General features: G+C 54.4%; 1 protein-coding gene across 5 annotated transcripts in view; it reads left to right on the top strand.

Annotated features, from left to right (window-relative positions):
• PDE4A (phosphodiesterase 4A) overlaps window positions 1-16479 on the top strand; it is a 46591-nt gene extending 30112 nt beyond the window's left edge. For 4 of the 5 annotated variants that reach the window (XM_077859980.1, XM_077859979.1, XM_077859981.1 and 1 more), the window contains 13 exons: window positions 834-870; window positions 976-1046; window positions 1791-1840; window positions 2025-2137; window positions 5582-5675; window positions 7203-7426; window positions 8539-8637; window positions 8742-8906; window positions 9192-9291; window positions 9417-9571; window positions 9793-9915; window positions 10316-10498; window positions 13850-16479. In XM_077859980.1, coding sequence (XP_077716106.1) covers window positions 834-870; window positions 976-1046; window positions 1791-1840; window positions 2025-2137; window positions 5582-5675; window positions 7203-7426; window positions 8539-8637; window positions 8742-8906; window positions 9192-9291; window positions 9417-9571; window positions 9793-9915; window positions 10316-10498; window positions 13850-14536 — 2101 coding nt within the window. In that variant the 3' untranslated portion in view covers window positions 14537-16479. Of the gene's footprint in view, window positions 1-833; window positions 871-975; window positions 1047-1790; window positions 1841-2024; window positions 2138-3635; window positions 4053-5581; window positions 5676-7202; window positions 7427-8538; window positions 8638-8741; window positions 8907-9191; window positions 9292-9416; window positions 9572-9792; window positions 9916-10315; window positions 10499-13849 lie in introns of those variants that run through there. The other variant, XM_077859983.1, reaches the window with a different exon arrangement.
• The last annotated feature ends 404 nt before the right edge of the window (window positions 16480-16883 follow it).

Genomic DNA, 16883 nt, shown 5'->3' with positions numbered 1-16883 from the left:
CCCTCCAGGCCTGCTCCCAACACAAGCTGCCCTTACCAGGAGGGAGTGGGGACACTGCCCAAGCCCCGGGCCACCTCTCCTTCCCAGTGAAAAGTAAACAGCCTCCTTGCCCACATCAAGGGCTCAGTCCCTATCTAGCATGTCCACCCTGTGATGTTTGAGTGTGCACCCCATCTCTGCTCCCTACCTAGCTACACCGGGCCCCTGCTCAGGCCCAGCCTCCACCCATCCCTGCAATCCTGCCCATCCAACCTGCCCAAGCCCACTTCTATCCACTGGTAGCTGGGGCTTGGCCCCACCTGAGGCCCTCCCTGCTGCCACTTCTTCCCACAGATTGTCCACTTTGGCTCAGCCCCCCTTCCATCCCCTCCCCCAGATTTCCCTAAGCTAGCCCCCCTTGTCACGACCACCTGTTGAGATCTGAGCACCCCCAGACCTGCTCAGCCCCCTCCCCTCTCAATGGATCCTCCAGCCCTTCACCCTGCCCATCCACCTCACTCCCCTAACTTCTTCCTGCTGCCCCTCCTAGCCACTGCTCCCACCAAGCTCAGCCTTGGCCATATATTTATGACAGGCCCCTTTGTCTCTGCACACCCCTCACTAACACCCACTTGAGCTCCTCTCCCTGCCCATCATTTCCTTCGGGACCAGCCCCTGCAGGGGGTCTACCCTTGGGAGGTATAAGTTCCCTCTCCCCTGACTTATTGGAGCCTCCCCTCCCAGCCCACCAGCCCCCACAGAGGGTCCATTCTAGAGAGTTGCTTCTCTGGCACCCTAGCCCCTCTTCACCCAGGCCTATGAGCGTCCTGACCTGCCCCTGTCCTTGATTGCAGGCACGCTGAGGACCTCATTGTGACACCTTTCGCCCAGGTAAGACCCCTCTCCTAAGGAGGGAAGGGACTCCAACACTTCCCCACCCTTGGGGACAGGGACCTAGCCCCAGCCACCTGTCCTCACAGCTGCACCCTCTTCCAGGTGCTGGCCAGCCTCCGAAGTGTTCGCAGCAACTTCTCACTCCTGACCAATGTGCCCATTCCCAGCAACAAGTAAGTCAAGGCTGGGCCCCAACACTTATAATCACAAGGCAAAGCACACCTGGGTTCAGCTCTTAGCTCTGCTGTGTGACTTCAGGCAGGAACTTCACCTCTCTGAGCCTCGGTTTAGGCCACAGCTCCCTCTGAGCCAGTAAACCATTGCAATTTGAATGCCTAAGACAGAAACTTTTAAAAACAAAGACCAAGGGGTCTAGACACACAGTGGTGAGACCAAGGGTAGCTGGTCATCCCAGCCTTGGGGTCACTCCTGGCCCTGACACCAACTTTCTGGGCAAATGGCATCTTGTGGTACCTTTGCACCCCCTCCATAAAATGGGAATTTAATAGCACCTCCATTATATGCTGCTGTGGGGAGTCTGGCAGATGATACCTAGAAAGTGTGAGAACATTGCCCAGCACATAGTTAAGAGCTCACTAAATAGCATTGGTTATTATGCGGTAGCAGGAGCATGGCTGAGAACTACTGGCCCTTCTGGGAGTTATGGGAGAGATGGTCAAGGAAGCAGGAACTTTGGATACGAAGGACCAGTCCCTACCGCTGATCAGCGGCCTCACTTCTTTGAGCCCATTTCCTCATCTATAAAATGGATTCTACGAGGCTTTCTGAGGGGCTGCAGGCTGAGTACATGGGACACACTGAGCGCTCAGAAAAAGGAAAACTGGCATTATTCATGCAAAGGGGGAGGCAGGAATCTTGGGCACACAGGCTGATGTTGGAGCCCCATTTCTTTGCAGACGGTCCCCACTGGGCGGCCCAACCCCTGTCTGCAAGGCCACGCTGTCAGGTAACAAAGCCCAGGGGGTGGGAATGGGCCCCTCTTGGTGCTCCAGTGTGTGTGTGTGTTTGGGGGGGAGCCCCTCACCTGGGGGTGGCTGTCTTAACCTTTCCCAGCACCCCTCTCACCTGGTGCAGCCTCAACATCACAGGCTGCGGCCCCTGGCTAACCACCCGTGCTGCCCCTTCTCTAGAAGAGACATGTCAGCAATTGGCCCGGGAGACATTGGAGGAGCTGGACTGGTGTCTGGAGCAGCTGGAGACCATGCAGACCTACCGTTCCGTGAGCGAGATGGCTTCTCACAAGGTGAGACTGTGTCTGGCCCTAGGCCGGGCCTGAGGATGGGGTGGCCACCCATGTTGGGTGAGACCATCCATGGGGTGGGGCCAGTCTCTGGGGCCCCTGGGGTGGGACTAACTTCTGGGTGGGGCCTGGGGTGGAGCTAGTGGGGGCAGAGCCAGTTTGCAGATGGGGCCAACGGGGTGGGAGTCCATCCCTAGGTGGGGCCAACCCCCTAGGCTGCCTATTCCTGTGGATTTTGACTTCTCCCAGGGGTGGGGCTAGCTGGGTGTATGGGTGGGTGTGGGTGTCTGTACATCTGTATGAAGGCAACCATCTCAGGGGGAGGTTGTCCTATGCTAGAGTCTATAAGCATATATGTGACTAGGTCTGTATGGCCTTCAATTTGTTGGCTACACATTTGGAACACAAGGTGGGGTGTGAGGGGATGTTTCAGGCGGGCACATCAGGTCAGGAGTGATGTGCAGATGTGTACCTATGGAAGATGTATGGGTGTGCACAGGCAGTTATACTGGGCTGTAAGTGTGTGGGCTTGTGCCAGAGGAATATGTATATTTACAAGTGTGAGTCGGTGTGGGTATGAATCTGAGTGTGTATCTCCATGTTTGTGACTGTGTGTGTGTGTGTGCGCGTGTGCTTGCAGGGCTGCAGGGGAGGGTACAAGGCTTCTGTGTACAGCTGTGTAGATTGTATACTGCACAACTCCAGAGGGCACCATTCAGAAAGCGGGCACTATGAATGATGTTTCCTGGAGTTGCGCAGCACAGTGGTAGCCCTCGTGGGAGGATGTCTATCAGGAAATGAGTATGCAGGTGGAGGTGTCTGTGTTGGGGGGGTGCATACACCTGTGGGTGGAGATTTGTCTGGGAACATTCGAGTCTGAGGATGATTGTGTCTCTGAGGGTGTGTTGAGCATCTGAGAATGTGACTGTCTCTAAATGTGGGCCTGCAGGTGTGTTGCTGAGATGGTGTGTGTGTGTATTTGTGGGTGTGAATATGAGCATGCCCTTGTGGATTTCTGGGGGTATGCTTGTGCATATTTGTGTTTGTTTGAAAGTATGTCTGTGGGTGTGTTGAGTGTATGTGAAGTATGTCCAGCATATCTGGGTGTTTGTTCCTAGGTGTGTGTCTCCACGTCTGGGTGTGAGTCTGTGTTCTTGAAAGGGGTGTGTCTGAAAGTGTGTATATCCTGTGAGCTCAACTGTATACCTATAAATGTGTTGGACATCAGAGTTGTGACTGTGTGATGTGTGTTTGTGTGTGTGTGTTGGTGTGGAAGGTGTGTCTCAGAGTGTTTGTGCGTCTGTGAATGTGTAGAGTGTCTGGGTGTGGGTCTTTGTCTCTGGGTGTGTCCATGGAGGGTGTGCATGCCTCCCTGCCCATCCCTGGCAGCCCCCACTGGATCCTGGCTTAGGCCCGTGGGCACTGATGCCCCTTTAATGCCCCCCCACCCCCGGCACCACCTGACGTCGCATGCAGCCTGCCAGTGCTGCAGTGAGCACGCACACGCACACACAGGCGCACACACGGAGCCGAGAGCCTCCGAAGCCACCTCCCGGGACCCTCGCCCTGCCCCCTCATGGGCAGGGGTCCCAGGCCGCCTCCAGCCGCTGCCGCGGGGGGGCCCACCAGGGCCGGGGGCTGGCAGACCATGTAACCAGGGCTGCTGTCGGGAGCGCGGAGGGGAGGGGAGCCCCCAGCCCTGCTGGGCCGGCCCAGGCCCCTCCGCGGCTCCCCCTTGCACTGCCCACCTGCCCAGAACCCCCCCACCCCCACCCACAGTGGCTGTTAACCCCGGGACTCCCCAAGCCCAGCCTCTCTGTGCGGCAGCCCCGAGCGGGGCTAAGATTCCAAGATGCCCTTGGTGGATTTCTTCTGTGAGACCTGCTCCAAGCCGTGGCTGGTGGGCTGGTGGGACCAGGTAGGGGAACTCGGGGTGGAGGATGGGCAGGAGACTGGGCCCTGGCCCTCCCACTCTGGATCCTCCAGCCCCCGGTCTGGGCTGGTGTGTGCAGCTGTGCACGTGTGTGGCCTGGACATGAAACCTTGTGACTGTCTCTGTGTGTGGCCCAGGGCTGGGCGGGGATAGTGGATGGCTGGGGATGTGGGTCTCTTGCTGGGTGTGACTGTCAGTACTCGCCGGTGTGTGTGTCTGCAGTGGTGTGGGGCTGTCTGACCATATGCTGATTTGCCTGGGTCATGATGTGGCCCTCTCTGAGATCAATCATATGGCTCTGATTGTGGTGGTGTGTGTTGGGACATGTTGTGAGCGCAGGGCTGTGTGATTTTTCTGGGGCATGTGACCCCAAGTGTCGGTGACTGCCTTATTGTCTGTGCCCTTTGATTTACGTGTCTGTGGCTGTGTGGAACTGTGTAAGATGGTAGTCTGTGACTCTGTGTGTGGTTGTGTGACTTTGTGGGTCCATCTTATGTGTGGTTGTGTATCTTTCTGTGCAACTGGGGTCTCTGGCAGCACTGGGAGGAGTAAGTGCCCCATCCTGGTGTGGGCTGTGTGAGCTCACCCTTCCTGTCCAGTGTCCCTCCTGCCTTTCTGGACAGAGTCTGCTCCTGCTTTGGGGGTGCTCTGGTGGAGCTTGGGGGCGGGGAACCAATGCCCTTTCTCCTGCATGCACAATGTCACAGCAGACGCTTCTGTGAAGTGGCACGGGGGGACCAGGAGGGACCTCTAAGCCTGGCTCTGGGTATACTCCATTCGTCTGTGCATCCATCCAGCCCTCTGAGGTTGAGGGAGAGGGGGCTATGATGGGAACCCCTCTCCCCTGGGTGACCCAACAAGGTTTCCTCAGCTCACTATTCGCTCCTGCCCCTGCCAAACCTTCTCTTCACCCAGAACTTGCATGCTCTCCTGTAAAGGAAACACTGTATTCTCTCCTTCCAAACTGGGCGGTTGGGAGCTGGGGGCCAGGATGCCTTGGAAGTGGGGTCTCTATCTGGGAAGACTTGGGCCAGGGTAGCTCTGGGAAGGCAAGGGTTAAGGGGCCTGCGGCCTGCCCCCTTTTCCCCCAGCTCAGCAGCTGGTTGGAGGGGGAGTTGCTAAGGAGACTCCCATCACCATGGCGACGGGATTCTCCTGACACCCAATTGGTTCACTGGCAGGCAGGAGCCCCTCCCTTCCACAGGTGCCCCTCTGGCTCCTCCTTTGGGCCCTGGGGAGGAGGAAGTCTCGGGAGGGGTGCCCCCCCTTCCTTAAGAAGGAGGAGTATGCTAGCTGAGTCCTGACTTCTAAGCCTGGGGTCCCCCTCCAGACCTGGGAGGAGAGGAAAGGCTGACCCCTCCCCTCCAGCAGCTTGCTGAGGGCTCTGTTGGCTGAATAGCAAAGTAGGAGGGACTCATGGGGTCTTTAGAAGTTTCTTGGGAGGGGCTGACTTCCCCCACCCTCTGATGCCCTGTCTCCCCATCATTCCTTCCTTCTTGCCTCTTTCACTTTAGTTCAAGAGGATGTTAAACCGTGAACTTACACACCTGTCAGAGATGAGCAGGTCAGGAAACCAGGTCTCTGAGTACATCTCCACCACATTCCTGGGTGAGTGAGGGGCAGCACTTTGTGGGGAGGCTGTGTGCCAGGACTGGAGGGGGACTGCCCCAGACCACAGGTCCTACTGCTGACATCTGCCCAAGGGACTCTGCCCCTTAATTCCTCAAAGATCAAGGTTACCATGCTCTAGATACTCTTGATGCCCCCACGCTCAGAGGGATGTCAACTTTTATTGAACCTCCACATAAAAATATCTCTCCAAGCAGAAAAGCCCCTCTACACTCAGTGGAACCTCAATGGAACTCTCAAATTCAAGACCTCAAGAAACCCACAAACTAAAATAGAACTCTTAAACTTTAAATGCCTCCAGGCTGAAGCCTTCCCCAATTCAGCAGAATGTCCAGACTCAGATTTCCCTCCCACAAACTCAAGAGAGACGCTTACACTCAGTAAGTTCTCAGACTTGGGAGAACCGTTGAGATGCCTACACTCAGTAGGGTTCTCAAACTTTTTTTTTTTTTTTTTTTTTTTTTTAGGGTTCTCAAACTTAAGAGAACTGCTGTCCTTAAGAGCCCAGAAAAGTCCCCCAAACTTTAAAAACCCTCCAGGCTGAACAGTCTCCCAAACTCAGTAGAATCCCCCACCTTGATATGACCCCCAAATTCAGTAGAGCCCTCCTCCAGACTTTCCCATACCAACACAGTTATATGGAACACCTCAAATTCATTACAAACCTCAAGCTCGTGGGGAGCTCCAGCTCATCCTAATCTCTGAACCCAAGAGCCCAAGCTGAGACTATCCCCCACGAACTCAGGGTAATTTCATCCTCTCAGTTGATCACCAGAGGTTTCCAAATTCTAGAGACCAGCCCTGCTCCCGAGCTCAAGAGAAGGGTTCAGAGTTTCAAATGGTCCCGCCGGTGGGGGTGTGGCCATGGAGAGTTCTGAGATCCAGCCAATGGGAGCATGGCATGCAAATAACCCCTATTAGGCCTTCTTGGGGACTGGCAGGGCCCCAGGTCACAATGGGTGGCTCGGGCTGGGCTCTGGAAGCCCTTGAAAGCTCAGGAAGAGGGCTCCTGGGGCTGGCCCCCAGGCAGGCTGGTGGCAGAGGGGTGGGCTGGTGGGGGGAGTTCATGGAGCCAGAGACTACCCTTCCCTCCCTCCTCCCAGTGCTCTCCACCCCCACCAGCGCTCTTGGGCACCACGAGGGTGTCTCCCCTGCCCGACAAGTTTCCCTGCCTACACAGAACAGGCAGCGACTCTCTCTAGCATCCCCACCCCGCTTCCTGGCTTCCCATGGCACCCCCCTGCCAAACCTGGCCATTCGACTGGGGCCACCCCATAGCTCCGGACCAGCTCCAGGGTCCCCACTCCAGCCCACCACCTCTCAGAAGAATTCATCCCTTCCTTCTGGCTTCCAGCTTATAAGTAACACACAGCATGACCCAAAGGGGTCTGCCCTCCCCAGTGAGGCTTCCCAGGGCATTGGTGGGGAGCAGGGGAGGGGAATTGAGGGCCAGATGAGGGGGTCTCTGCGGGCTACTCATGCTTGCCTCTCCTCCATCTTCTGCAGACAAGCAGAACGAAGTGGAGATTCCATCACCCACAATGAAGGATCGAGAAAAACAGCCAGCCCCACGTCAGAGACCCTCCCAGCAGCCCCCGCCCCCTGGGCCGCAGTTCCAGCCCATGTCTCAGATCACAGGGGTGAAGAAACTGATGCACAGCAGCAGCCTGAATGATTCCAGCATCCCCCGCTTTGGGGTGAAGACAGATCAAGAGGAGCTCCTGGCCCAAGTGAGTGGCGGCTCAGCAGGGGCTGCACTGGAGAGGGACAGGACAGGCCCAAACCAGGGCTGGGCACTGGGTCAGTCTGAAATGAAGATTCAGGTATCCTGGTTTATGAGACTCCGAGGAGAGAGGAGAGTAGAGGAAGCAGGATGGGAAGGAGCTAAGTAATAAGACAGTGTCAGCTAGAGTCTGGCCTGAGCCTGACCCCATGAGGAGCTCTGGAGCGTGCACAGCGCCACAGAATTGAGCCCACCTTGAGGCAAGAGTGCTGTGTCAGTCATTGGTGGTGGGCTGCCCCCAGAGCGGACAGCATTGCCTCCTCCGTGTAGCTCCTGTGGGGAGGGGCAAGAGCAGTTTTCTGGAGAACGGAGCAGCATGAGTCTTGCTAAGCAACAGTCCCAGCAGGTGGGGAAGCATACTCTGGTCAGTGAAGGGGATCTCGGCAGATGCCCCATAGCATCCACTACAGGCCAGATCTGGGTTCAGCCCCTGGCTCTTCCATGATAGCTAAAGCCAAGAGGCTCTCACACTGGTTCGTATGGCAGGACGTGGTGCACTCTTCTTGTTGGCTCCCTCAGCTGACATCTATTGTAACGTGCAAGCCAGCAGTAGCCAGTGCCACATTCACTCACCCAGTGCTTATTGAGCACCTACTACATGCTGGCACTGTTCTGGGTTCTAGGGAGACATGGAAAACCAGCCCATGTTTCTTTCCCCCTGAGCAGTTTAGCTCAGAGGTTAAACTGTGCTTTGGGACCAGCCAAGCTGAGTGCACGTTTCAGCTTTGCCACTGAGATGCAGGGTCTTGGGTAAGTCTCCTTGTTCCTATGAGCTTTAGGTCTCAAACCAAGTGAATGAGATCAAGCAGTGTAATGCTTGGCAGATAATCATCACTCAGTCCACAGTTGCTGTGGTTGCTTTGTTATCTTCTGGCCCAGTAGGACATGGACAGTAACTTCTGTGCTGCTGAGCATGTCACCCACTGGGTGAGCAATAATGGTGCTCTTTTCAGACCAGAGCTCTGAATTTCTAGGAAAGAGTCAAGAGGGGTGAAGATCACCCAAGTGGGTAGGGGCTTGGCCCTGGGTCTTGTGACCTCTGGCCTCCAATTCCACCAGGAACTGGAGAACCTGAACAAGTGGGGCCTGAACATCTTCTGCGTCTCAGAATATGCTGGAGGCCGTTCACTCAGCTGCATCATGTACACGATATTTCAGGTAAGATGGGCTGAGTGGAGCAGAGCATGAGGGAGGGGGCAGGGTGGGGAGCAGAGAGCCAGCAGGAATCACTGCCCCCCCCCCCCATACCTACTTACCCTCAGGAACGGGACCTGCTAAAGAAGTTCCGCATCCCAGTGGACACCATGGTGACTTATATGCTGACCCTGGAGGACCACTACCATCCCGATGTGGCTTACCACAACAGCTTGCACGCGGCCGATGTGCTGCAGTCTACCCATGTGCTGCTGGCAACACCCGCGCTAGATGTGAGCACGGCCTGGCCCCCGAGTCCCTCCCCACTCCATCTCCCATGTCCTGTTTGTCTGTCTGGCCCCCGAGTCTCCCCAACCCCATCTCCCATATCTTGTTTGTCTATCTGGCCTTAGGTCTTTGACCTCCATCCCTCTCTGATCCTGTTCCTCTTTCTGATCCTTATTTCACTCTCCTGATCCCCCCTTTGTGACACCCCCATCTCTCTCTTATCCTGTCTCTCAGACCCCTCCCTAATCTTTCTAACCCATCTCTCTCCGACCCCCACTCTCTGCCCCTAGGCTGTGTTCACGGACCTGGAGATTCTTGCCGCCCTCTTCGCGGCTGCCATTCATGATGTGGACCATCCTGGGGTCTCCAACCAGTTCCTCATCAACACCAGTGAGTGGCCCCCCCACGGGGGTGGGGCCTGCCGGGTTGGAGGCGGGGCCTTCGCTGCCCCACCCCACAAGGCTCCCGGTTGGCTCCTGCCCTCCCCTGACCCCCTGCCTGGGCCTGGGCTGCAGATTCGGAGCTGGCGCTCATGTACAACGATGAGTCGGTGCTGGAGAACCACCACCTGGCCGTGGGCTTCAAGCTGCTGCAGGAAGACAACTGTGACATCTTCCAGAACCTCAGCAAGCGCCAGCGGCAGAGCCTGCGCAAGATGGTCATCGACATGGTGGGCGGGGCCGGGGGAGGGGACCGGACAGGGCACGGGACAGGGGACAATGCCTTTGAGGCTTGGGGAGCCGCAGGGTCTGAGTACAGAACTGGTTGCCCCAAGGAGAGGCATCCCTTGGTGGGGGAGGGGGACTGTGGCGGCTGCAGATGGGTTGTGTAGAGTGAAAACTTGAGAGGCACAGGGCTTCGGCAGCCCCTGTGACACCCCCAAACCCGCAGGTGCTGGCCACGGACATGTCCAAACACATGACCCTCCTGGCAGACCTGAAGACCATGGTGGAGACCAAGAAAGTGACCAGCTCGGGGGTCCTCCTGCTGGACAACTACTCTGACCGTATCCAGGTGCTCGCCCACACACCATAGAAAGAGTCTAGGCCTCCTCTCTTCCTCTCTGCTCTTTGGGTCTGGGTGGCTTCCCTCCCTCAGCCTCTGGCTCCCCTGTTGCCCATCTTCCTGTCTCTTTCTTTTCTCTCTCCCTCCCATCTCTCCCTCACAACCACCATCTCCTGCCATCCCTCATTTCTTCTTCCCTTCCTTCATTAACCGTTTCCTGTCTCCTCCTCCCCCAACGCAGCCTTCTTTCCTCTCCCCCTACCTTTCTGTCTCCTTTCTTCATTTCCCCTCCCTCTCTCCATATCCCCACTACCCCTTCACACTCTCCCCATAAAGGGGGTGGTAAGGGAGCATGAGCCCCCACACTGGAATAGGGGCATGGCCTCTGAAGGCCCCCCACCTCATGCAGGTCCTTCGGAACATGGTGCACTGTGCAGACCTCAGCAACCCCACCAAGCCACTGGAGCTGTACCGCCAGTGGACTGACCGCATCATGGCCGAGTTCTTTCAGCAGGGTGACCGTGAACGTGAGCGGGGCATGGAGATCAGCCCCATGTGCGACAAGCACACAGCCTCGGTAGAGAAGTCTCAGGTACAGTTCTATAGCCCCTATGGAAGGCAGCAGGGTGGCCCTTCCCTGCCCATGCTGGCCAGGAGCTTCAAGGCCTAGAAGCTCCTCCTGCCCTGCCTCTCTACAAAGTCAAGTTTTTCCATTTGCTTTTTTCCTTTTCATCTTGATGGGAAATTTGTAGCATGTTCTCTCCTACAGAACAAGCAAACTGTGGACTCACAACTTGGAGACCTGAGTCACACAGATCGAACTCATTTGTAGCCACCAAATAGCATTAATGATAATACTTACCCAGTTCTTAGTTACAGATCTTACATCAATGCAGCCTCTCAGCTTCCCTGTAACCTGGTCACTGATCTTGTCCTCGATTTTTGGTGGTTGTTTTTGTTTTTGTTTTTAATACGTATTTATTTATTTGAGAGAGTTAGCACCAGTGGAGGGCTGGGCGGTAGGGGTGTTGGGGGGAGGGACAGAGGAAGAGGGAGAAGCAGACTCCCCACTGAGCAGGGAGTCCCATGAGGGGCTCAATCCCAGGACCCTGGGATCATGACCTGAGCCGAAGGCAGATGCTTATCCTTGATTTTTGGTGGATTTTGAAATGAGATGCAATGATTCGTCATCGTGTGCTATTTAACTTAACAAGAGGTACAGAAACACAATCTTGTTTGTAAAGTGTGAACGTGAAAGTTTCTCACCCTCCCTACTTCCGGTCTCTTCCCTGGTGAGACCTATTTTTCCCTGGTTCACTGCGCATGCCTTTCCAGACCAGCGTTTACCCAGTGTTGGTACTGTGGACATTTGGGGCCTGCATCGTTCTCTGTCCCAGGGGCTGTCCTGTGCATGGTAGGGTGTAGAGCAGCATCCCTGGTCTCCATCCTCCCCTTCCAGTTATAGCAACCCAAAATATCTCTAGATGCTTCCAAATATCCCCTGAGCATGCAGATCACCCCCATCCTCCAGCTCCTGGGAAAACCAATTTCATACATTTTATGATAGAGTTCTGTTTGTGCAACTTAATAGTAATAAGTTTTGCTTTTTTTTTTAAGATTTTTTATTTATTTATCAGAGACACAGAGAGAGAGAGACAGACAGACAGAGACAGAGAGGGAGAGAGAGAGAGAGAGAGAGAGAGAGACAGGTAGAGGGAGAAGCAGGCTCTATGCTGGGACCCTGATGTGGGACTCGATCCCTGGTCTCCAGGATCACTCCTGGGCTGAAGGCAGCGCTAAACTGCTAAGCCACCAGGACTGCCCTGCTTTTTTTTAAATATGAATTTTAGGGGATCCCTGAGTGGCTCCACAGTTTAGCGCCTGCCTTTGGCCCAGGGCGCGATCCTGGAGTCCTGGGATCGAGTCCCACATCGGGCTCCCTGCATGGAGCCTGCTTCTCCCTCTGCCTGTGTCTCTGCCTCTCTTTCTCTCTCTCTGTCTATGAATAAGTAATAAATAAGATCTTAAAATAAATAAAATAAAATAAAATAAAATAAAATAAAATAAAATAAAAATGAATTTTATCAACATATACTTATTTTTATGCAGCTTGCCTTTTTTCCAAGCAATGACTTGGAGATCTAAGTTTCTACACATAGATTTAGCTCATCCTTTAAAAAAAAAAAAAGATTTATTTATTTGAAAAAGAGAGAGAGTATGCACATGGGGGGAGGGGTACAGGAAGAGGAAGAAACAGACTCCCCGCTGAGCAGGAAGCTTGATGCAGGGCTCAATCCCAGGACCCTGAGATCAAGACCTGAGCCAGGGATCCCTGGGTGGCGCAGCGGTTTGGCGCCTGCCTTTGGCCTACGGCGCGATCCTGGAGACTAGGGATCGAATCCCACGTCGGGCTCCCGGTGCGTGGAGCCTGCTTCTCCCTCTGCCTGTGTCTCTGCCTCTCTCTCTCTCTCTCTGTGACTATCATAAAAAAAAAAAAAAAAAAAAAAAGACCTGAGCCAAAGGCAAGCACTTAACCTACTGAGCCACCCAGGAACCCCTAGCTCATTCTTTTTTTTTTTTTTTTTTTTTTTTAGATTTTATTTACTTATTCATGAGAGATACACAGAGGCAGAGACATAGGCAGAGGGAGAAGCAGACTCCCTGCGGGGAGCCCGATGCAGCACTCGATCCCAGGACCCTGGGATCACACTCTGAGCTGAAGTCTGGTGGTAGCAAACACTTAATAAACGTTTGCTTTGTAAGTGTAACCATTCCCGCTAGCAATCTTCTTTATACTACTGTTACTTAAAAAGTTTTGTTTTCATAGATCACACAAAGATAAACGTCCCTCTTGCCTCTGGCCCAGTGATCACAAGTGCTAAATTAAAAAAAAAATATTTTATTTATTTACTCATGAGAGAGAGACACAGAGAGAGGCGGAGACACAGGCAGAGAGGGAAGCAGACTCCCTGTGGGGAGCCCGATGCGGGACTCAAACCCAGGACCCCGGGATCACCCCTTGAGCCGAAGGTAGATGCTCAACCACTGAGCCACCCAGGCATCCCCTAACTCACTCTTTTTGACTATTGTATGGTATTCTCACAGATATAGATAGGTAGTGGTTTCTGGGAAGACATGGTTTTTCTCCTGTGGCTGGACATTGAGGTGTTGAGGAGTTAAAATTCACAGTGACTCAAACAAGATAAGCCTTCATTTTTTTTCCCTCTTATGTGAAAAGGCCTAGAGAAAGAATTTAGCTCCCTTTGGCTCCATGAAATTGTCAGGTACCTAGGAGACTTCTATCATCCGAAGCGTGGGGCCTCTGTCCCCAGAGATCCGTCTCATGGTCACAGATGCTGTTGAAGCTGTAGCCATTCTGGCTACGTAGCAGGGAGGAAAGGTCTCTGCCAGCTGAGGCAGCACCCCTACCCTCTACTCCCACCCCAGCTCCCATCTTCCATCTACCTGTGGTCACATTGCCACCCCTTTATTTTTTTTTTTGCAAAAGTGGCTGGGAAATGTAGTTTTCAGCTGTATGGGGGGAAGCATTGCCTCCACCAAGAAAAATCAAGATTCTGTTAACAAGGAGGAAAGGTAATATCACAGTGAGTTAACCAATACTTTGCCGTGGAGTTAAATTTCTAGTTTTTCTTCATTGTAAAAAAATGTCATTATTACTATCTGTGGGGTACCACAATTTTTTAAAACTAATTGCCAGCCAACCAATATCTGAAGGTTTCCAGTATTTGTTTGCATCTCATGTGTAAAGTTTTTTTTTTTTTTTTCTTATCAGTGCAAGAGTTTTTCCAGGGTGGATCTGGAGAAGCAAGACTGCTAGGCTAAATGCTGTCAACATCTTGCAAATTTTACTAGATCCCACAGCATGGCAGGACAATCTGCACCAGCGGACCACCAGTTTTTATCTTTGTTCCTTCTCTTCCAGGTGGGTTTCATCGACTATATTGTACACCCACTGTGGGAGACGTGGGCTGACCTGGTCCATCCAGATGCACAGGAGATCCTGGACACATTGGAGGACAACCGGGACTGGTACTACAGTGCCATTAGGCAGAGCCCGTCACCACCTCCAGAAGAGGAGCCAAGAGGGCCAGGCCACCCACCCCCACCTGATAAGTTCCAATTTGAGCTGACACTGGAGGAGGAAGAGGAGGAGGAGGTGTCTACTGCCCCAGGTGCATTCGAAGTACAGGGATTGTCCATGGCTCAGGATCCGTCCCCAGCCGAGGACCTGTTGGAGGCTGATGGCCAGGATATGCCCATGGAGGTGAAGGTAGAGGAACCGTGCTTCACACAGCAAGCAGACTCAGCAGATAGTGTGGCTGCAGGCAAGGACAAGGCCAGGTCCCCAGATGCATCCGTGGATGCTGTGGGCTGTGGTGGCCCCCTGGCCCTGTCTGTCAAGAGCCCCCCTCTGCCTGCTTTGAGGACCCTGCCCCCTCCAGAGGAAGCCCCGGGCCTCCCGGGCCTCCCCTCCATGGCGGCCGAGGTGGGGGCCCAAAAAGAGCAGGCTGCCAAGAGGGCGTGCAGTGCGTGCACGGGAACATCTGGCGAGGACCCCCCGACCCCCCCAGCTCCTGGCGGGTGGGGATCAGCCGGAGGTCCTACCTGAGTCCCAGGCCCTACTCCCTGTTGCTCTCCCTGCCTCCCTCCACCACCACCATCACCCCCCGACCACCTCCGCCACTGCCTCAAAGACTCTTGGGCCTCCCAAGAAAAAAGAAAACAGAAAAGTGGGTTTTTTTCTCTTTTCTTTTTTTCCTCTTTCCCCCCACCCCCACCCATGGGGCCTCTTTTTGGAGGTGGGGGCTGGGGAATAAGGGGCGGAGGTCCCGGAAGGGATTTTATTTTTGGAATTTTAATTGTTACATTTTTAGAAAAAGAAAAAAAAAAAAAACCAGGATAAAACACAGCCACTGTAGACGCTCCTGTTCCCCCCACCGACTACACCCCTTGTGTCCCTCCCAGTGCGTCCCCCCCTTCCCAGGTCCCAGGCTCAGTCTTCCGGCCTCCTAGGGCTCCCTGCCTGGGCCCAAGCAGGCATCACGCCTCCCTCCAGGTTTTTCTTCTGAATTTTGGAGGGTCCCTGGAACCCGACCAGGAATAGCCATTCTGGGCAGGGTGCTCAGAGGGGGCTGTCACCGTGGGAGGCCCCAGCTCCAGCCCCTCTCTGGTTCACCGCCCACCCCACTCCCCCAAAGTCTTCCACCTCATTTTGCACAAACCTGGCAATACTAACTTGGGGGACAGGGGAAGCTGTGTGCTTTAAGATGTAGCAGAGGGGGGTGTTGGAGGGACGTTCACACCACCAACCTGGGGTCTGAGGTTTGAGGAGAGCCTGATCCCCCCCTTGGCTTGCCATCCCTTTCCCCTTCCACTTTGGGTTCTGTTTGAGTTTTCTCCATTTTGGGGGGGTGGCTCTGAACCACACCCCTCCTTCCAGCTGCTTCTCCTCTTGTTTCTGCCTTAATGATGCCCATGGCTGTAGGAGAGGGGTTTGCAGTAGCTCCCACCTTCACGTTGTGTGGGGTGCAGCCAGGCCCAGAGCCCCCCTCCTGGGCACCCCCCCCCTCCAGCATCCTCCTGACCCCCTTCATGACCCTTTGCCCTAGGAGGAAGCAATAACAGTGTACATGCACATCCCCTTTCTGGGCAGCCCTTCCCACCCTGGCACCAACCAAAGTCATTTCTCCTTCACCCCCACCTGGCCACACTACCCCACCACCCTTAGCTATTCCTGGAGCAATACAACAGACAGATGCAAGGCTACTCTTCTCCAAGCCATTGGGGACTGTTTGGAAGGAAAGACCCCCCCTCCCTCCCCATCTTCCTCCTCTTTTATGCCCCCCCAGCCCAATTCTGCAGCTGGGCAAGGCAGGGCCTCTCTCTCATTCCCCCGCCCCCAATTCTGAGCACACGGTACTGTAGCCCCCAGCCGCCCCCAGCCTTCCATCTGTCTGTCCGTCCCCGTGGGATGTACCACCCACCCCCACTCCCACAATGCTGTACAGGGTTCATTTTTGTAGCAAAAGTAGTTTCTGTCCCAGCCAGTGACTGGAGTGGGACTTCTTTGGGTTTTCTTTCTTTTCTCTCTCTCTCTCTCTTTTTTTTTTTTTTTTTTTTTGTACATATTGTATGGTTGGTTTGTAAATTATTCTACAGAGGCAAAAAGGGAAAATAAACTTGCCCTTCCCCAGCTGACCCAGTCAGGGGAAGGAGGGGTGGGGTCTCCCAGAGAAAGAGTACCCACTCCCACTGTATTATACAAACTGTACCATAGACCCCAAATGGGTGGATTCGGCGCTGCCGCTTGATGGGAAGTCGTGTCATTGTAGGGGGCGAGGGCTGAGCAGAGCCTGCCCCTTCCCCCTTACCCAGGTGTGACTGGTGAGATGGAACCCCACCCCCAATCAGGGCTCCTCTCCCCAGCGGGGGGCACGGGACCCCCGCCCTGTGCTGCTCTTGTGTTGTCCACTTTGACGATCAATCAGTCGGTCCGTTGATCGATAATCAATCCTTTGATCTTGTCTCCAATTAAACCGAGGCTTTCACTGATCTTCCTGTCTTATGTGACTTCCTTTCCCACCCTGTTTTTGGTGGGTGCACCTCTCCTGCGCTGTCTGCCTGGGGTGGGGATAAGGCAAAAGGAAGGTTCTGTCCCCATCTCACCCCAAGCAGATAGAACTTGAACGGAGTGCATTGTGTGGCGGGGGGCAGACCCCCCCCAGGCCTGGGCCAGGTGCTGCCTCAGGGACTCCAGGTGAGGTTCAAACCAGTCTTCAGAGGCCAACAGACGTAGGTAAACCCTACTTCCCCTACACAGCGTATCTGACATAACTCTTGGGTACTTCTGGAATCTCAGAGTCATTCCTGGAAACCTCAAGGGGGCCTGATTGATAATGCCTCCACCATCTGGCTGCCAGGCCATGATAAAAGGTTCTCTGGTCAAATTCTGCCGT

The sequence above is a fragment of the Canis aureus genome, chromosome 19 (assembly GCF_053574225.1).
Source record: "Canis aureus isolate CA01 chromosome 19, VMU_Caureus_v.1.0, whole genome shotgun sequence".
Classification (NCBI taxonomy): Eukaryota; Metazoa; Chordata; class Mammalia; order Carnivora; family Canidae; genus Canis; species Canis aureus.
This window is presented reverse-complemented; position numbering and strand designations above follow the sequence as displayed.